Source organism: Crotalus tigris, unplaced genomic scaffold, assembly GCF_016545835.1.
Source record: "Crotalus tigris isolate CLP2741 ecotype Arizona unplaced genomic scaffold, ASM1654583v1 scf7180000021203.308827, whole genome shotgun sequence".
Taxonomy (NCBI): domain Eukaryota; kingdom Metazoa; phylum Chordata; class Lepidosauria; order Squamata; family Viperidae; genus Crotalus; species Crotalus tigris.
This window is the reverse complement of record NW_024098395.1, coordinates 252,559-270,535: the sequence shown is the minus strand read 5'-3', so window position 1 is coordinate 270,535 and position 17,977 is coordinate 252,559. Positions and strand designations below refer to the sequence as shown.

General features: G+C 49.4%; 1 protein-coding gene across 2 annotated transcripts in view; it reads right to left on the bottom strand.

Annotated features, from left to right (window-relative positions):
- NSRP1 (nuclear speckle splicing regulatory protein 1) overlaps positions 1 to 14,478 on the bottom strand; it is a 34,388-nt gene extending 19,910 nt beyond the window's left edge. The window contains exons 1-2 of one of the 2 annotated variants that reach the window (XM_039369702.1): positions 14,377 to 14,478; positions 10,735 to 10,816 (exon numbers count right to left, since the gene is read on the bottom strand). In XM_039369702.1, coding sequence (XP_039225636.1) covers positions 10,735 to 10,816; positions 14,377 to 14,396 — 102 coding nt within the window. In that variant the 5' untranslated portion in view covers positions 14,397 to 14,478. Of the gene's footprint in view, positions 1 to 10,734; positions 10,817 to 14,376 lie in introns of those variants that run through there. The other variant, XM_039369703.1, reaches the window with a different exon arrangement.
- Positions 14,479 to 17,977: the final 3,499 nt, after the last annotated feature.

Here is a 17,977-nt window from a genome sequence, read left to right as displayed (position 1 = left end):
GGGGAGGTGAATGCATGTGCATGCATGTATGTGCGAACGAACACACCTTACTAGTGCAAGGGGGGTCGTGAGCACCCACAACACTCATGCAAATGGGGGCGCAAATGTCCGCAGTGACACTTGAGCAAGTGGGGCGCTGTGCGTGTGCGTGCACGCGTGTGCAGCCACTATGATATAAAACGGATGTTGAGCCCAACCGTTGCTAAGCGAGACATTTGTTGAGTGAGTTTTGTCCCATTTTACGACTTTTCTTTGTTGAGTAAAGCAAGATTCTACATTTAGGCAAGAAAAAAACCAGATGTACAGGTATAGTATAGGGGGTACCTTGCTCAATAGTAGCAACTGTGAGAGGGACCTCGGAGTCCTAGTGGACAATCACCTAAATAGGAGCCAGCCATGTGCTGCAGCTGCAAAAAGGCCAACACAGTGCTGGGCTGCATTAACAGAGGGATAGAATCAAGATCACGGGAAGGGTTAATACCACTTTACAAGGCCTTGGTAAGGCCACATTTGGAATACAGCATCCAGTCTACCAGTCTTAAAGCATGGCTGGCTGGGGAATTCTGGGAGTGGAAGTTCTGCCCTCTTAAAGAATGCTGGATGGGGGATTCTGGGAATGGACCCCCACCCATCTTAAAGCAGGCTGGCTGGGGAACTCTGGGAGATGAAGTCCATTTATATTAAAGCATGGTGGCTGGGGGATTCTGGGAGTTGAAGCCCCCTCTTAAAGCAGGCTGGCTGGGGGATTCTGGGAGTGGAAGTCCATCCCTCTTAAAGCAGGCTGGCTGGGGGATTCTGGGAGTGGAAGCCCCCCCCTTAAAGCAGGCTGGTTGGGGGATTTTGGGAGTGGAAGCCCACCCCTCTTAAAGCAGGCTGGCTGGGGGATTCTGGGAGTGGAAGCCCCCCCCCTAAAGCAGGCTGGCTGGGGGATTCTGGGAGTGGAAGCCCACCCCTCTTAAAGCAGACTGGCTGGGAAATTCTGGGAGTGGAAGCCCACCCCTCTTAAAGCAGGCTGGCTGGGGGATTCTGGGAGTGGAAGCCCCCCCCTTAAAGCAGGCTGGCTGGGGGATTCTGCGAGTGGAAGCCCCCCCTTAAAGCAGGCTGGCTGGGGGATTCTGGGAGTGGAAGCCCACCCTTCTTCAAGTTACCAACCGGATGCCACCAGGGACAGAGTGAGGCAGAGAGAGAGAGAACACCCCACTCCTGCACACAACAGCTTCGCCCGAAAGCACGAAGGGTGCAACTGACCGGAGATTAAGCCAACAATGCAAGCTCTACTTTACGTACATAACATTACTAAAGAGGCCCAACTGCCATTTGTTTGGCCGGGAACTGGGGAGGGGGGGGAACCAGCGCCAGCACAAACCCTAACCCTTTCCAGAACTTGAGGGGTGACAATTTCCTGTTGTTCTGCCAGGGCCGAGATAGATAGAAACTTCCTGTCCTTTTGTGTTATTTCGACTTATCTGCAGGGCGTTTATTAAGCAACCCGACAAAAGTCATCAATCTGGCTGTAAGATTTCTTTGTCCGTAAACGTGGGTCTTTTTAAAAAAAAAAAAAAAAAAAAAATTCCTTGGCGGCACAAAGCTTGGGACTTAGAACAATTTTTCCTTCTTATTATTTTCCTGGAAGGGAGCGGACTACCCTTAACCCTCCACACAGGCCAAAATACAGGCCTCTGTTATTCGATCAGGAAACGGAATGTCAGCCTTGGGTGCATTGGCAGCCTTGCTCTACAGACTGGGCTGGCTTGCCAGGAGCAGAGTTGTCGACATGACAATCAACGGGTTACAAAAACTACAACAGAGTACCAGCAGAAGGGATTATGTCTAGCTGAGGGGTGAACTGTGGGGGGTCCCTGGTGCTCTCTGAGCATGGCTGGGTTCTTGCAGACGTTTCATGACCCAACTAGGTAATAGCATCAGTGCTAGAAGGGAGGGGAGGGTGGAGGAGAGGAGGAGGAAGGGGAGGAGGAGGACTGTGGGGTCCTGGGTGCTCTCTAAGCTTGGTGGTTCTCTTGCAGACGTTTCATGACCCAACTAGGTGATAGCATCAGTGCTACAAGGGACAGGGGGTTGAAGGAGGAGGAGGAGGAGGAGGAGGAGGAGGGAGGAGGAGGAGGAGGAGGAGGAGGAGGAGGAGAAGGAAGAGGAGGAAGACTGTGGGGTCCTGGGTGCTCTCTAAGCTTGATGGTTCTCTTGCAGACGTCTCATGACCCAACTAGGTAATAGCATCAGGCTAAAAAGGAGGAGGGGTTGGAGGAGGAAGAGGAGGAAGAGGACGACGACTGTGGGGTCCTGGGTGCTCTCTAAGCTTGGTGATTCTCTTGCAGACATTTCATGACTCAACTAGGTAATAGCATCAGTGCTAGAAGGAAGAGGGGGTTGAAGGAGGAGGAGGACGAGGGGGACTGTGGGGTCCTGGGTGCTCTCTAAGCTTGGTGGTTCTCTTGCAGACATCTCATGACCCAGCTAGGTAATAGCATCAATGCTAGAAAGGAGGGGGGGTTGAAGGAGAGGGGGGAGGAGGAGGAGGAGGAAGAGGCCGACCACTGTGGGGTCCTGGGTGCCCTCTGAGCCTGGTGGTTCTCTTGCAGACGTTTCATGACCCAACTAGGTAATAGCATCAGTGCTAGAAGGGAGTGAGGTATGCTCTTATTTTAGACAAAGTAGCTTATCCTGACAGGTATTTGTGTGTGTTTGGTTTTCCCTTTAGTGTTTCCTTGCTTGTTTTCTCGTGGATTGGGCAAACTACGGTATATAGCAGTGATGGCGAACCTTTTAGAGACCGAGTGACAAAGAGCAACCCAAAACCCATTTATGTATCACCAGGGACCGGGTGGGATGTGGCCCACTGGGTGGGCCTGGCTGTGGTGGGCATGGCAGACTGGGTGGGCGTGGCCAAGGTGGGCCTGGTCTCCTCGATGTTGCTCCTGGGGAGGGATGTCTGTGGGGGCCGGGCAGGGTTGGGGGAGATCCAGGGGGTCTCTGGCAGGTGGGGGGGTGGGTAGGAGGCTCGTGCTGCGGGGTGAGGCGAGGCAAGGCGAGGCAGGGCAGGGGTGCCATTGTCGCAAGGCAAGGCGAGGCAGGGACTGGGATGGCTGCTGCCTGACACCATCGGCCCCCGCACACAGAGGCCAGCGAGCGCATGGGGGCCGACAGTGCCCGTCAGCAGCCACAGACTGCCCGCCCCTCGACCGGCACACTCTGGTGCTCCGCAGCCCACCCCCAGCAGTTCAGAGAAGCCACCTCTGAGCTGGACAGCTGGCCAACCGACAGCTGAGGAGGGGATGCAGGGGGTTGTGCCCGGGAAAAGGAGTGCATGCGAGGCCAGGAGGGATGGGACGGGGGGGGGAGAGAAACCATCCGTGCTGGGATGCATCTGGGTATGTGGGACCTCAGGCGGCTGGTTGAAGAGAGACGGAGGCCATCTCTGCGGCATGGTGCGCATGCCCACAAACAGGGCTCTGAGTGCCCCCTCTGGCATGCCTGCCATAGGTGCGCCACCACTGGTCTATAAGGAGGGAACAAGCATCACTTCCTTCTAGCCCTGATGATGTTCCCTAGTTGGGTCATGAAACGTCTGCAAGGAAACCACCCAGCTCAGAGAGCACCACGGACCCCACAGTCTCCTCCTCCTCCCTTCTAGCCCTGATTGTATTCCCTAGCTGGGTCATGAAACGTCTGCAAGAAAATCACCCAGCTCAGAAAGCACCACAGACCCCACAGTCGTCGTCGTCGTCCTCCTCCTCCTCCTCCTCCTCCTCCTCCCTTATAGCACTGATGATGTTCCCTAGTTGGGTCATGAAATGTCTGCAACACCACCCAGCTCAGAAAGCACCAAGGATCCCACAGTCGTCGTCCTCCTCCTCCTCCTCCTCCTCCTCCTCCTCCTCCTCTCCCTTCTAGCCCTGATGATATTCCCTAGCTGGGTCATGTAGCGTCTGCAAGAAGACCACCATTTTCATAGAGCACATAGGACCCCCCAGTCCTCTTCCTCTCCCTCTCTACAAACCCCCTTCCCTTCTAGCACTGATGATGTTGCCTAGCTGGGTCATGAAACGTCCTCAAGAAAACCACCCAGCTCATGAGAGCACCAAGGAGGAGGAGGACGATGACAATGACTGTGGGGTCCTTGGTGCTCTCTGAGCTTGATGGTTTCCTTGCAGACATTTCGTGACCGAACTAGGTAACATCATCAGTGCTAAAGGGAGGGGGGTTTGCACAAACCCTCCTCTCTTCAAGCACTGATAAATTGATGATGTTACCTAGCTGGGTCATGAAACGTCTGCAAGAACAGACCCGAGCTCAGAGAGCACCAGGGACCCCACAGTCATTGTCCTTCTCCTCCTCCTCCTCTTCCCTGCAACCCCCTCCCTTCTAGAACTGATGACGTTACCTAGCTGGGTCACGAAACGTCCACAAGAAAACAGCTAAGCTCACGGAGCAGCGGTCCCTAAACTTTTTGGCACCAGGGACCGGTTTTGTGGAAGGCAGTTTTTCCATGGACCGGGATGGGGTGGGGGGTTTCACGCGCAATCGGGATCCCACGCACGCGCAGATAAAGCTTCGCTCAGCTAAAAATGGACTGACAAATGTAACGATGATGTTTTTACTGAGTTGACGTAATAAGAACTGCACTAGCTTGAATACGAGACAGTAAATGTGAAGGGAAAAAGAGAAGAAATATTTGACGTTGCAATCTGAGATTTGTACTAAAGGTTTTGTTATCCAACTATTGATTAACCCAGGCGCCACGTTGCCTTTTAAATACCTAAATGTAAAATTTGGAAAATTAATATTATTTAAAAAAGAAAAGAAAAGCTTCACTCGCTGCTTGTGCAAACTGGTTTCCAACATGCTGCAGACCGGGGCCGGTCCCAGCGGTTGGGGACCCCTGTCATAGAGCACCAAGGACCCCACAATCCTCCTCCTCCTCCTCTTTGCAAACCCCCCTCCCTTCTATCACTGATGGTGTTACCTAGTTCGGTCATGAAATGTCTGCAAGGAAACCATCAAGCTCAGAGAGCACCAAGGACCCCACAGTCATTGTCATCGTCCTCCCCCCCCTCCTCCTCCTCCTCCTCTCTGCCAATCCACCCTCCCTTGTAGCATTGATGATGTTACCTAGTTCAGTCATGAAACGTCTGCAAGGAAAGCACCCAGCTCAGAGACCAACAAGGACCTCCCATTATATCATCAGCTTAAACCAGGATTTAATGTTTCGCAGTTGGATTTCAAGGCTTCGCGGTGTGTGTGTGTGTGTGTGTGTGTGTGTGTTGGGTTCAGTGTTGCTACCTGAGCTACTTTCTATCGTTCGGATGAGCTGAGGAATTCTGGGAGTTGAAGTCCACCAGTCATCAAAGGGCGAAGTTGGAAGACCCCCGTCTTAAAGCATCCTGGCTGAGGAATTCTGGGAGTTGAAGTCCCCAAGTCACCAAAGGGCCCAGTTGGAAGACCCCTGCTTGGGTGCAACCCTGACTGTTTCTGGGGTCCTGCTTGGGATCAGAATTTGGTGATGAATGGCAGAGCAATTGGTTTAATATCATTCCCCAGAATGATATTCTTGGGGATATTCCCAAGGTGGAAGTATTTAAGGCCAAGATTTTTTTTAAAAAAACATTTCCCAAAGTCAGCCACATCTGGCTCAGGTTTTCTGAAAATCCTGACACTCCTATTGGAAAAGTCTTGGGGTCAAATCCGGTGAACTACAGAAAGGGTAAAGTAAATCTTAAGCCATCCCATTAGATTGGGGGGGGGGAGGAAGCTGCTGACTTTAAGAGATGGCTATCTTAAAAAAAGCTTCTCCCAGAGTTTCTGAACCATGGCAGGTTGAAGATCTGGGGTGGAGAAAAGTCAACTCTTAGGATTTCCCAGGATTCCCCAAGCAGCATGCTGGGAGTGGAAGTCCAGCCCTCTTAAAGCAGGCTGGCTGGGGAATTCTGGGAATGGAAGTCCAGCCCTCTTAAAGTATTCTGGCTGGGGGATTCTGGGAGTGGAAGTCCCCCCCCTCTTAAAGCATGCTCGCTGGGGGATTCTGGGAGTGGAAGTCCACCCCTCTTAAAGCAGGCTGGCTGGGGGATTCTGGGAGTGGAAGTCCACCCCTCTTAAAGCAGGCTGGCTGGGGGATTCTGGGAGTGGAAGTCCACCCCTCCTAAAGCAGGCTGGCTGGGGAATTCTGGGAGTGGAAGCCCACCCATCTTAAAGCACGCTGGCTTGGGAATTCTGGGAGTGGAAGCCCACCCCTCTTCAAGCAGGCTGGCTGGGGGATTCTGGGAGATGAAGTCCACCCCTCTTAAAGCATAGCTGGATGGGGGAGTCTGGAAAGTTACTAACCGAACAACAGCAGTGATCACTTAACGGGACACAACTGGTTTAAGAAGTGTCTCGCTCAGCAACAGAAACTTCTAGGGCCCAATTGTCGCCGTAAGCCGAGGACAGCTCGTACTTGAAAAATAGAAGGGGAACAACTGCCTCTTCACACCGCCAAGCTGTGGGAACACCTTAATGAAACACGCAGCAGTGATATTTTGCAAAAGCAAGAAAAAGTTTTCTATCTAATGTTCCATCAGCTGGGCCAAGGCAGGTGTGCCGGACTTTTATTAGAGTTTAGTTATAAATACCCCATCTTGAGACACGCCAGGCGTTCGTTACTTTGCGCTGATAAGGGAGCAGCCAGGAAATGAAATCCTCTCCGAGGCGCCCGCCTTATCTCGGAATAAGCCTAAAATTATTACCGAACTAATAAAGTAATTTTGCTCTTTTTCTTAAAAAAAAAAAAAAAAAAACGATCTCTTTTTTTTTTTTTAAATGATAAACAGCCAGGCAGTAGATTTATTACGACTTCGTGGGGCTGTGAAATAATAATGGAAGTTTTTTTTTAAACTTTACCACCTCCCCGGGGTCACAAGGCTCACAATCGCAACAACAACTCCAAGCCCCACCCGTTTCTTGTTATAACCTCACGGCACCATTGCGTTGTGTGTGTCTGTGTGTGTGAGTGTGTGTGTGTGGTTTTTTTGTTGTTTTTTTTTTTTGAACCCTCCAGGACGGCACCGACATTGCCCATATTTTTTTTTAAATCTGGGGAAAGCCAAAATAGCCCTGGTTAAATTTCAAATTGGTCTTTGAAAAAACTGTTCTCGGTGCCCAGATGGCCCCGTTACAGCCATACAAGACTGCTGGATGGTAGCACCTGTCGACAAGGTGGCCTCACCTGGGAAAGGGAGACTAGGCTGGCGCTCCATCGCTCCCCCCCCCTCGTCCCCACCTGCCTGGAAAGGTGCTTTGCTTGGGGTGATCTTCAACATCCTGCAGCCGAGAAGGCTCCCCACCTATTTGCACCCCTCGGGTGACCCTGAGGGCACAGGTAAACCTCCAGGTGGCCTCAAGGACTCTCTGAAACAGTGCTTCTCAATCTTTTTAATGCCGCGACCCCCAACCGGTCGTAAGTCGAGGACGACTCAACCGGTCGTAAGTCGAGGACTACTCAACTGGTGCAGCACCGTTTGCAGACTGGGACTTTTGGCGGGCTCAGCAGGGCAGAGACAGCCTGGACAATTCCTATTGGCTTTTCAAAGCCAATAGAGTTAGACTCTATTCAAGAGAGTCTATTCTATTGGCTTTCAAAAGCCAATAGAATAAAAGGGAGTCACACAGCTAAGGAAAAGGGGGGGAAAAAATGGCGGACTGCGTTGTTTGGCGACCCCCGTGAAATGGTCGTTCGACCCCAAATGGGGTCCCGACCCACAAGTTGAGAACCACTGCTCTAAAAGAAGGCAAATGACCGGCTGTCTGCAAGGAGTATAAATCCTTCCACTCCCCACCATCCAGTCAGAGCTGAGGAAGCTTCTGGGATGAGAAGCGAAACGTCTTCAAAGGAAAAACAAGGAAGTCCAGTTATCTGGAGGCTAAAACATACAAAGAACGGTTGCTGGAATTGGGTCTGTCTACTTTAACGAAGAGAAGGACGAGGGGTGACAGGTTAGCAGCCTTCCAGTATCTCAGGGGCTGCCCCAAAGAAGAGGCAGTCAAGCTGTTCTCCAAAGCACATGAAGGCAGGACAAGAAGCAACGGGTGGAAACTCACCAAGGAGAGAAGCAACCTAGAACTAAGGAGAAACTTCCTTGCAATTGTCACATGATCAAAATTCCCGCACTTGGCAACCCAGGGTGTGTATATACAACAGTCATGGGGGGGGGGGCAGAGCCATCTGTTTAACCACCACACATGATCCACTTAAAGAAACGCAGTGGATTCGTTTAATAACAGTGGCAAGAAAGGTAGTAAAATTTGATGTGACTCACTTAACAGCCTGGTCCCCCAATTGCACTGGTTAAGTCGAGGACTGCCTGTACTTTGATGGCCAAGATAGGAGCAATGGGTCTACTGCAGTGTTTCTCAACCTTGACAATTTTAAGGCATGTGGACTTCAACTCCCAGAATTCCACAGCCAGCATTCTGGGAGTTGAAGTCCACATGCCTTAAAATTGTCAAGGTTGAGAAACACTGGTCTACTGTGTCTTTGCCTGGAAAAAAATAGCTTAAATTTTCTTTCTCACCCAGGGAAAATTAATAATGTAAACTAGGGTTTCATGGTGTGTAGCGCCCTCTACTGGAAAAAACACCTTTTAATCCTAGATTTTCAGAGTAGTCGATCAGAATTGATCTGGAAGGAACCCTGGAGGTCATCTAGTCCAGGGCTTTTCAAACTTTTCACCCACTGTATCACTTTTAGGATACGGCAACATCCGAGGACCACCAGGCGCCTAGCAAGGTGTCAAAAACTTGATGACCCCAAAAAAGGAAAAAAGTGATAAAGTACAGGTAGTCCTCGACTTACAACAGTTCGCTTAGTGACTGTTCGAAGTTACAATGGCCCTGAAAAAAGTGCCCCCCAAGCCACAGCCGAGCAAGACACCTGCCTGCCCGCCCAACCACACTCTTCCTCCTGTCCGAGGTTTTCATTGTTGTGAGCATTTCTGTTGAGGGTTGCAGCAGGGGTGGGGTGGGGGACTGTTTGGTTTTTGTTCCCCCCCGTCTGCTGAGTGGTTGCAGCAGTTTTGGTCCCTTCACATGATCCTGGGACACTGCGACCGTCATAAATATGAATCGGTTGCCAAGCATCTGAGTGTAAATCACAAGACCCTGGAGAGGCTGCAACATTCCAGCTGATCGGCGCTGCTTCTGGGCTCAGCAGAAGCGCCAGGATCAGCACTGAGCTCCAGCTGGAGCCTGGCGCTGATCCTGGTGCTTCCGCTGAGCCCTGACAGCCCCGAAGAAGCGCCAATCAACTGGAAAGCAGCACTGATCCTGGCGCTTCCGCTGAGCCCTGACAGCCCTGCAGCTCCAGCCGTCTCTCGCTCAGGCTTGTGCGGTGCTGCCACCGGTTCAGCTCATTCCCCTCTCCCGCTATCACTTTTCTAGGATGGTCGCGTACCACCTGCCAGGGGCCAATGGACCAGAGGTGGTACCTGTACCACTGGTTGAAAAGCCCTGATCTAGTCCAACCCCCTGCTCAGGCAGGAAACCCTACACCATTTCAGACAAACGGCTGTCCAGTCTCTTCTTAAAAACTTCCAGTGTTGGAGCATTCACCGCTTCTGGAGGCAAGGAGTTCCACGGGTTAATTGTTCTCACTGTTAGGAAGTTTCTCCTTAATTCCAGGTTGCTTCTCTCCTTGATTAGTTTCCATCCATTTTTTTTCCTGACCTGCCTTCAGGTGCTTTGGAGAATAGTTTAACCCCCTCTTCTCTGTGGCAGCCCCCCAATTACTGGAATGCTGCTATCATGTCACCCCTCGTCCTTTTTTTCTTTAGACTAGCCAAACCCAATTCCTGCAACCGTTCTCCATCTGTTTTAGTCTCCAGGCCTTTAATTATCCTAGTTACTCTTCTCTGCACCGCTTCTGGAGGCAGGTTGTTCCACAGGTTAATTGTTCTAACTGTCAGGAAGTTTCTCCTTAGTTCTAGGTTGCTTTTCTCTTTGATTAGTTTCCATCTGTTGCTTCTCGTCCTGCCTTCAGGCACTTTGGAGAATAGCTTGACTCCCTCTTCTTTGGGGCAGTCCCTCAGATACTGGAACACTGCTATCATGTCCCCCCTCGTCCTTCTCTTCGTTAAAGTAGACATCCCCAATTCCAGCAAACGTTCCTTATATGTTTTAGCCTCCAGTCCCCTGATCATCTTTGTTGCTCTTCTCTGTACTCTTTCCAGAGTCTCAACATCTTTTTTACATCGTGGTGACCAAAACTGGATGCCGTATTCCAAGGGTGGCCTTAACAAGGCCTTGTAAAGTGGTATTAACACTTTTATTTATGAGACTTATATACCGCTTTAAGTGCGAGCACTCTCTAACCGGTGTACACCAGTAAGCAATGTATATATATATATATATATATTTACATTGCCCCCAACAATCTGGGTCCTCATTTTACCTACCCCGGAAGGATGGAAGGCTGAGTCAACTTCACGTGATCTTGATTCTATACAGTGTACTATAAATCACCATTTAAATACAAACCACTGTTTACTGCATTGACTCTTGGGTTACCTCAGCGCAATAGGACCGTGCATGCTCTGACGGATTGGGACCGAGAGGTGAGACGCAAAACAAGGATGGGCCTCGGCCTAACTTAGGCTGGGTTGTTGCTACCTCGGGATGAAATGCATGCTTTGCAAGCAACACAAAAGAGCACACTCACACCGACTACACAAAGCCGCTTCAGCCACTGACCTCGTCGTCGGAGTCCTCCATAAACACAGCGTGCTTGACCAGTCCTTTCTGTTGAGCCTTCTTAGGAAATATAAGTCCATATCTGTGCAGAGAAAAATCAAAATTGAATGACTATGGTTTCACTGATTTGAGACTTTACATCCTGGCTATTGTCCAGGACCAAAAGGTACGAGCAGTCCTTGACTTACGACCTCAATTGAGCCCAGCACTTCTGTTGCTAAGCGAGACAAGTTGTTAAGTGAATGTTGACCCATTTTATGACCTTTCTCGCCACTGTTGTTAAGTGAAGGCCGGACAAGAAGCAACAGATGGAAACTAACCAAGGAGAGAAGCAACCTGGAACTAAGGAGAAACTTCCTGACAAGGAGGACAATTAACCAGTGGAACAGCTCGCTACCAGACATTGTGGGCGCTCCATCACTGGAGGTTTTTAAGAAGAGACTAGACAGTCATTTGTCCGAAATGGTATAGGGTTTCCTGCCTGAGCAGGGGGTTGGACTAGATGACCTCCAAGTCCCTTCCAACTTTATTATTATTATTGAGGATCATCGCACAGTCAGCCAGATGTTCAGACTGGATTAGCAACATCCTCATAGTCACGTGATCAAAATTCAGATGCCTAGCAACTGGTTTATTATCTAGGACAGTCGCAGCTTAGCTGGGACTGTAAGTCAAGGAGCACCTGGGTTATTAATGCTTTCACCAGAAAACGGCAGTCGGGATGTCAATATGAACTACAGTATTGTTTGCAGGATCCCATCTGGGTCGGTTCCCGGAACCAGAGGCATTGGTCTTCCGAGCTTTTGGAACTATGCCGGAGCGAACTGAGTATATTATTCTGGCTGCTTGCATCGTCAGCCAGATGTTTAGACTGGATTCGGCATTTTTATCTACCTATCGAGTGCTTGTGGTTAGTATTATTAGCCATGGTGACGCAGTGGTTAGAATGCAGTACTGCTTCTGCTGACTGCCGACTGTCGGCAGTTCAGTCCTGACCGGCTTGAGTTTGACTCAGCCTTCCGTCCTTCCGAGGTCGGTAAAATGAGGACCCAGATTGTTGGGGGCGAATAGGCTGACTCTGTAGATTGCTTAGAGAGGGTTGTAAAAGCACTATGAAGCGGTATATAAGTCTAAGGGCTGTTGCTTGGGGAGGGAGGGAGGGAGGAGAGGGAAGAAGGAAGGAAGGAAGGAAGGAAGGAAGGAGGAAGGGGGAGGGAGGGAGGAAAGGAGGGAGCAAGGGAGGGGGAGGATAGAAGAAGGGAGGGAAGGAGGAAGGGAGGGAGGGAGGATGGAAGGAAGGAAGGAAGGAGGAAGGGGGAGGGAGGGAGGAAAGGGGGGAGCAAGGGAGGGGGGAGGAAAGAAGGAAGAGGGGAGGGAAGGCGAAAGGGAGGGAGGGAGGGAGGAAGGAAGGAAGATGAGAAGGGGAACAAGGAGGAGAAGGAAGGAAGCCATGGTGGCGCAGTGGTTAGAGTGCCTTATTGCAGCCTGACTCTGCCCATTGCCGGAAATTCGATCCTGACCGGCTCAAGGTTGACTCAGCCTTCCGGCCTTCTGAGGTCGGTAAAATGAGGACCCAGATTGTTTGGGGGGGGGGGGAACAGGCTGACTCTGTAGACTGCTTAGAGAAGGCTGCAAAAGCACCGTGTATATAAGTCTATGTGCTGTTGCTTGGGGAGGGAGGGAGGAAGGGACGAGAGGGAGGAAGGAAGGAGGGAGGGAGGGAGGAAAGGAGGGAGGAAGGAAGGAAGGAAGAAGGAAGGAAACCATGGTGGTGCAGTGCTTAGAATGCAATATTGCAGGCTGACTCTGCCCACTGCCAGCAGTTCGATCCTGACCAGATCAAGGTTGACTCAGCCTTCCGTCCTTCCAAGGTCGGTAAAATGAGGACCCAGATTGTTGGGGGCGAATAGGCTGACTCTGTAAACCGCTCCGAGGGGGCTGTAAAAGGCTGTATAGAGCGGGTGCTGTTGGCATTGCTATTCTTATTATTACTGAATGAGACAGTTGGGGCGCATCACAATTATTTCTTTTCAGGAAAACAACTTGGGAAGTGTCCACCGAGGTGAATATTACTACTTTTTTAAACAGAAAAGAGGAGCAGGAGGGGCGCATCCATCAGGGCAATAGGGGTTACTTATTTTTTTATATAATTGTTGATTATTTTATGTTATTATTGTTGATATTATCATATTATTATTGAACAAAACAGTTGAGGAAGTTTCAACCCAGGCAAATCTTTCTCTCTCGTGTGTGTGTGTGTGTGTGTGTGTGTGTGTGTACACAAACACATAAGAGAATATAAAGAATTCATTTTGAACGTCTTGAAAACCTCAACCCAGCCAAATCTTCATCATCATATAATAATAATAATAATAATAATAGGAAAAGAGCAGTGGATGGGATTATTATAATATCATATAATAATAATAATAATAGGAATGTGATGATTATTATATTCCCATATTTTTATACCTAGGCAACACACTGTGCAATATAGAAATGGAATTTTTAATAAATAATAATAATAACAACAGCAACAACAATAATAAAGAACTGGAGAAGATAACAAAATACAAAGACCTACAAATAGAAATAGAAAGACTGTGGCAAAAGCAAGCAAGGGTAGTACCAATAGTAATAGGCTCCTTGGGTGCAATCCCAAAACAACTGGAGCACCACTTGAACACCATTGGCATTGACAAATTCGCTATTAGTCAATTGCAAAAGGCGGCCTTACTAGGAACTGCTTCCATCCTGCGACGATATCTGTAATACCATCAAACATCCACATCTGCCTATCCCAGGTCCTGGGTAAGGACTCGATAGGTAGACAAAATGCCAAATCCAGTCTGAACATCTGGCTGACTGTGCGATGATCCATAATAATAATAGGAAAAGATCAGTGGGTGGGATCAGCATCCAGAGGGAAACCTTTAATGTTGCTGTGATGAAAACAGCCATCATTAACAGGATATTTTTATGGACTATATTTTTCCATATTTTTCTTTTATTAATCCGATTTTAAAACCGCGGAGAAGGGGGCCAAGTCCAAGTTCAGCAACCCGCGTCTCGGACTCCTGTAGAATTTAATCATAAGATTATAATAATAATAATAACAGTAGTAAAGTTGGAAGGGACCTTGGAGGTCATCTAGTCCAACCCCCTGCTCAGGCAGGAAACCCTACACCATTTGCGGACAACTACACCATTTCGGACAAGATTAATTACGCCATTATAATTCATTAATCCCCTCCTGTGGAATTTCATCTTAAAAGAGTTTATTGCAAATATTGCCAATATTTTTTTCCATCTCCGCACAGAACCAAACCTCCAAATTTGGGGGCGGGAAATCCCCCCCCAACTGTGGAAACCGACCCCTCCCCAACGAAAAGTCCTGTGGGGGGGATGTCCCAGGATTAGGGGGAGGCCTAGCTCGCCCCCCCAACTCGAGACCCCCAGAATGCCGGCCTGGGGGGGGGCTTCCCGGGACCTCCCCCCCCCACCTCGGGCCTGGCGCTCGAGTAGGCCGCGAGGCCCGACTAGGTTTTCCCGCTGTCTCCCTCCGCCCCCTCCCACCGCGGCCGCCGTCTGCCCATGCTCAGAGACCCCCTCGTCCGTCGCCGACGCCCAGGCCGGGCTTACTGTTTTCCGGGCGCCGCCATCTTGGGAGGCCGGGATTGCGCCACGCCACGCCCTTCAGGCCACGCCCCCTCCAAGCCCCGCCCTCGCCCCGAATTCCTCCTTGCTCTGCACGCGCCCGGAGGGATCTCTCGCTCGCTCGCTCGCTCGCTCCACCCCTTCTCGGGGGGGAGGGGGAAGGGAGAGGAGGGAGGCGTTGTGCGCATGCCCAGCCCAGCCAGTGCACCCTGTCCGAAAATGGGGGTAAACTAGAGAAAAAACTTTCCACCCCCCACCAATAAAGGGGTCATCTTCTGAGATTATAATTTGAACTTAATTAACTAATTTTAATTTTTTTAAATTTAATTAATTTATTAAAAAAAAATTTAGTTTTGGAAAGCAAGGTCTGCCAAACAAGGAAAGTGGGTTTTTTAAATTTAATTTGAAATGTCCCTTTGAAAAGGTTTAATTTGAGAGGAAATGATATTTTTATATATTTGTCTCCATCCATCCATTCATCCCTCCTTTGATCTATCATCTATCTACCTACCTACCTATCATTTATCTTTTATCATTTCATCTCTCTCTTTTTATATATATATATATTATCTGTCTATCTGTATCATATCTATCATCTATATCACTATCATCTCTCTCTATTATCTATATCATTCCATCTCTCTCTTTCTCATCTATCTATCATCTATCTATCTCTATTATTTATCATCTATCTATATTATCTATATCTATCATCTATCTCTATTATCTATCATCTATCTATGTATCTATTATCTATCATCTATCTCTATTATCTATATCATCTATCTATCTATTTATCTATCTATCTATCATCTGGATCTATCTCCTGGATTGTCTGTCTATCTGTCTATCTCCCTCTCTCTCTATTATCTATCTATCTATCTATCTATCTATCTATCTATCTATCTATCTATCTATCTATCTATCTATCTATTTGTCTCTCTATTATCTATTATCCATCTATATCTATCTCTATCTATCTACCTATCTATCTATCTATCTATCTATCTATCTATCTATCTATCTATCTATCTATCTATCTACTTATCTATCTATCTATCTATCATCTCCTGGATCTATCTCCTGGATTGTCTCTGTCTGTCTCTCTTTCTCTCTCTCTCTCTATCTATCTCTATCTCTCTATCTATTATCTATTATCTCTGTCTCTCTCTATCTATCTATCTATCTATCTATCTATCTATCTATCTATCTATCTATCTATCTATCTATCTATCTATCATCTCCTGGATCTATCTCCTGGATTGTCTGTCTGTCTGTCTGTCTATCTATTTATCATCCATCTATCATGTACCTATCATCCATCCATCATGTATGTGTTTCACTTTGAGAACGGGCAACTAAATTTCGTTTTTGATGTGTGCCATTGTGCCCACAGTATAAAAATGACAATAAAGATTATCTTATCTTTCTATCTTTCTATATCTATCATCTACCTATCATCCATCTATCTGTCTGGCTATCATCTATCATCTATCTATCCTATCTATATCATCTATCATCTATTTATCTAACTATCATCTATCATTTATCATCCATCATCTATCTATGTATCTATCACTCAACAAATTTCTCGCTTAGCAACAGTTGGGCTCAACTGGCGTCCTAAGTGGAGGACTGCCTGCATTTTCAATAAAATGGCCTTGTTTCTTGGTGGACAAAACTCTTGGCACCGAGCACAACTCCATGGTTGATGCAACTAGTAGTAGTCATACCACTCTGTGCAGTAAATTAAAACAATCCTGTTTTTCTGGTGCAGGTGCCCTGGGGTGCTTCTTCAGACAATGGGTCACCTGGTGTGTAGGCCTCATGTTGTGCGTTGTGAAGTTTGCACCTGCAGCTCTGGCTTTTTTGCGCTTGAGGCTTAGCTTTGGGGGGGCAGCAGGTGTGGGCTCTCCTCCCCTGATGGTCTCTGGGCACCGCTTGTCCTCAGGTGTGCTGGTTCACCTGCTTCTCTTCTTCCTGGAGAAGATGGCGTTGTCTGGTCAATGTCATTGCAATGCATCGGTGAATCAGTTGAGGTTGTAAGCCAGGGTTGGTCAACCTTGGCTCTTTGAAGATGGGTGGACTTCAACTCCCAGCATTCCCCATCCCTCTTAAAGCATGCGGGCAGGGGAATTCTGGGAGTGGAAGTCCACCCATCTTCAAGCAGGCTGGCTGGGGGATTCTGGGAGTGGAAGCCCACCCCTCTTAAAGCAGGCTGGCTGGGGGATTCTGGGAGCTGAAGCCCACCCCTCTTAAAGCAGGCTGGCTGGGGGATTCTGGGAGTGGAAGTCCCCCCCCTCTTAAAGCAGGCTTGCTGGGGGATTCTGGGAGCTGAAGCCCACCCCTCTTAAAGCAGGCTGGCTGGGGGATTCTGGGAGTGGAAGTCCCCCCCTCTTAAAGCAGGCTGGCTGGGGGATTCTGGGAGCTGAAGCCCACCCCTCTTAAAGCAGGCTGGCTGGGGGATTCTGGGAGTGGAAGTCCACCCCTTTTAAAGAATTCTGGGAGTCGAAGTCCATCCCTCTTAAAGCATGGCTGGCTGGGGGATTCTGGGCGTGGAAGTCTACCCACCTTCAAGTGGCAAAGGTTGAGAACCATTTGCTGTGAGCCCTTCTCCAAAGGGCTCCTGCTTCGTCAGAAAACAACTCCATGTCACCCAATTGCAGCAGATGAGTGGTACAACCCCTACTCAGTCTATTCCCCCCCCCCCGTCCCTCCTCCATCTGCTCACTTTGGTCCGAAGTTCCCATGTCTCAGAATTTACAGAACAGAGTTGGAAGGAACCTTGGAGGTCATCTAGTCCAGTGATGGCGAACCTTTGAGAGACCGAGTGCCCAAACTGCAACCCAAAGCCCACTTATTTATCGCCGGGTGCCAGGTGGGCGTGGCTCACTGGGTGGGCGTGGCTGTGGTGGTCATAGCAGATTGGGTGGGTGTGGCCAAGTTGGGCGTGGTCTCCTCGATGTTGCTGATGGGGAGGGACACCTGTGGGGGCCGGGCAGGGTTGGGGGAGATCCAGGGGGTCTCTGGCAGGTGGGGCGGTGGGCAGGAGGCTCGTCCTGTGGGAGAGGCGAGGCAGGGCTGGGTGACATTGTCGCAGGGCAAGGCGAGGCAGGGGCCAGGGGGGCTGCTGCCTGACACCACCAGCCCTCGCACACAGAGGCCAGCGAGCGCCTGGGTGCTGGGATGCATCCGGCCACGTGGGACCTCGGCGAGTTAGTGGATGCCTGGTTGAAGAGAGACCATTGCCATCTCCGGCGTATGGCGTGCGTGCCCACAGAGAGGGCTCTGAGCGTCGCCTCTGGCACGCATGACATAGGTTCGCCACCACTGCCCTACACCATTTCAGACAAATGGCTGTCCAGTCTCTTCTTAAAACCTTCCAGTGTTTGGAGCATTCACCGCTTCTGGAGGCAAGGAGTTCCACTGGTTAATTGTCCTCACTGTCAGGATGTTTTTCCTTAGTTCTAGATTGATTCTCTCCTTGATTAGTTTCCATCCGTTGCCCTTCCTTCTTCCCTATAATTTTTCCTTCCTCTCTCCTTCCTTCCTTCCTTCCCCTCCCTCCCTCTCTCCTTTCCTTCCT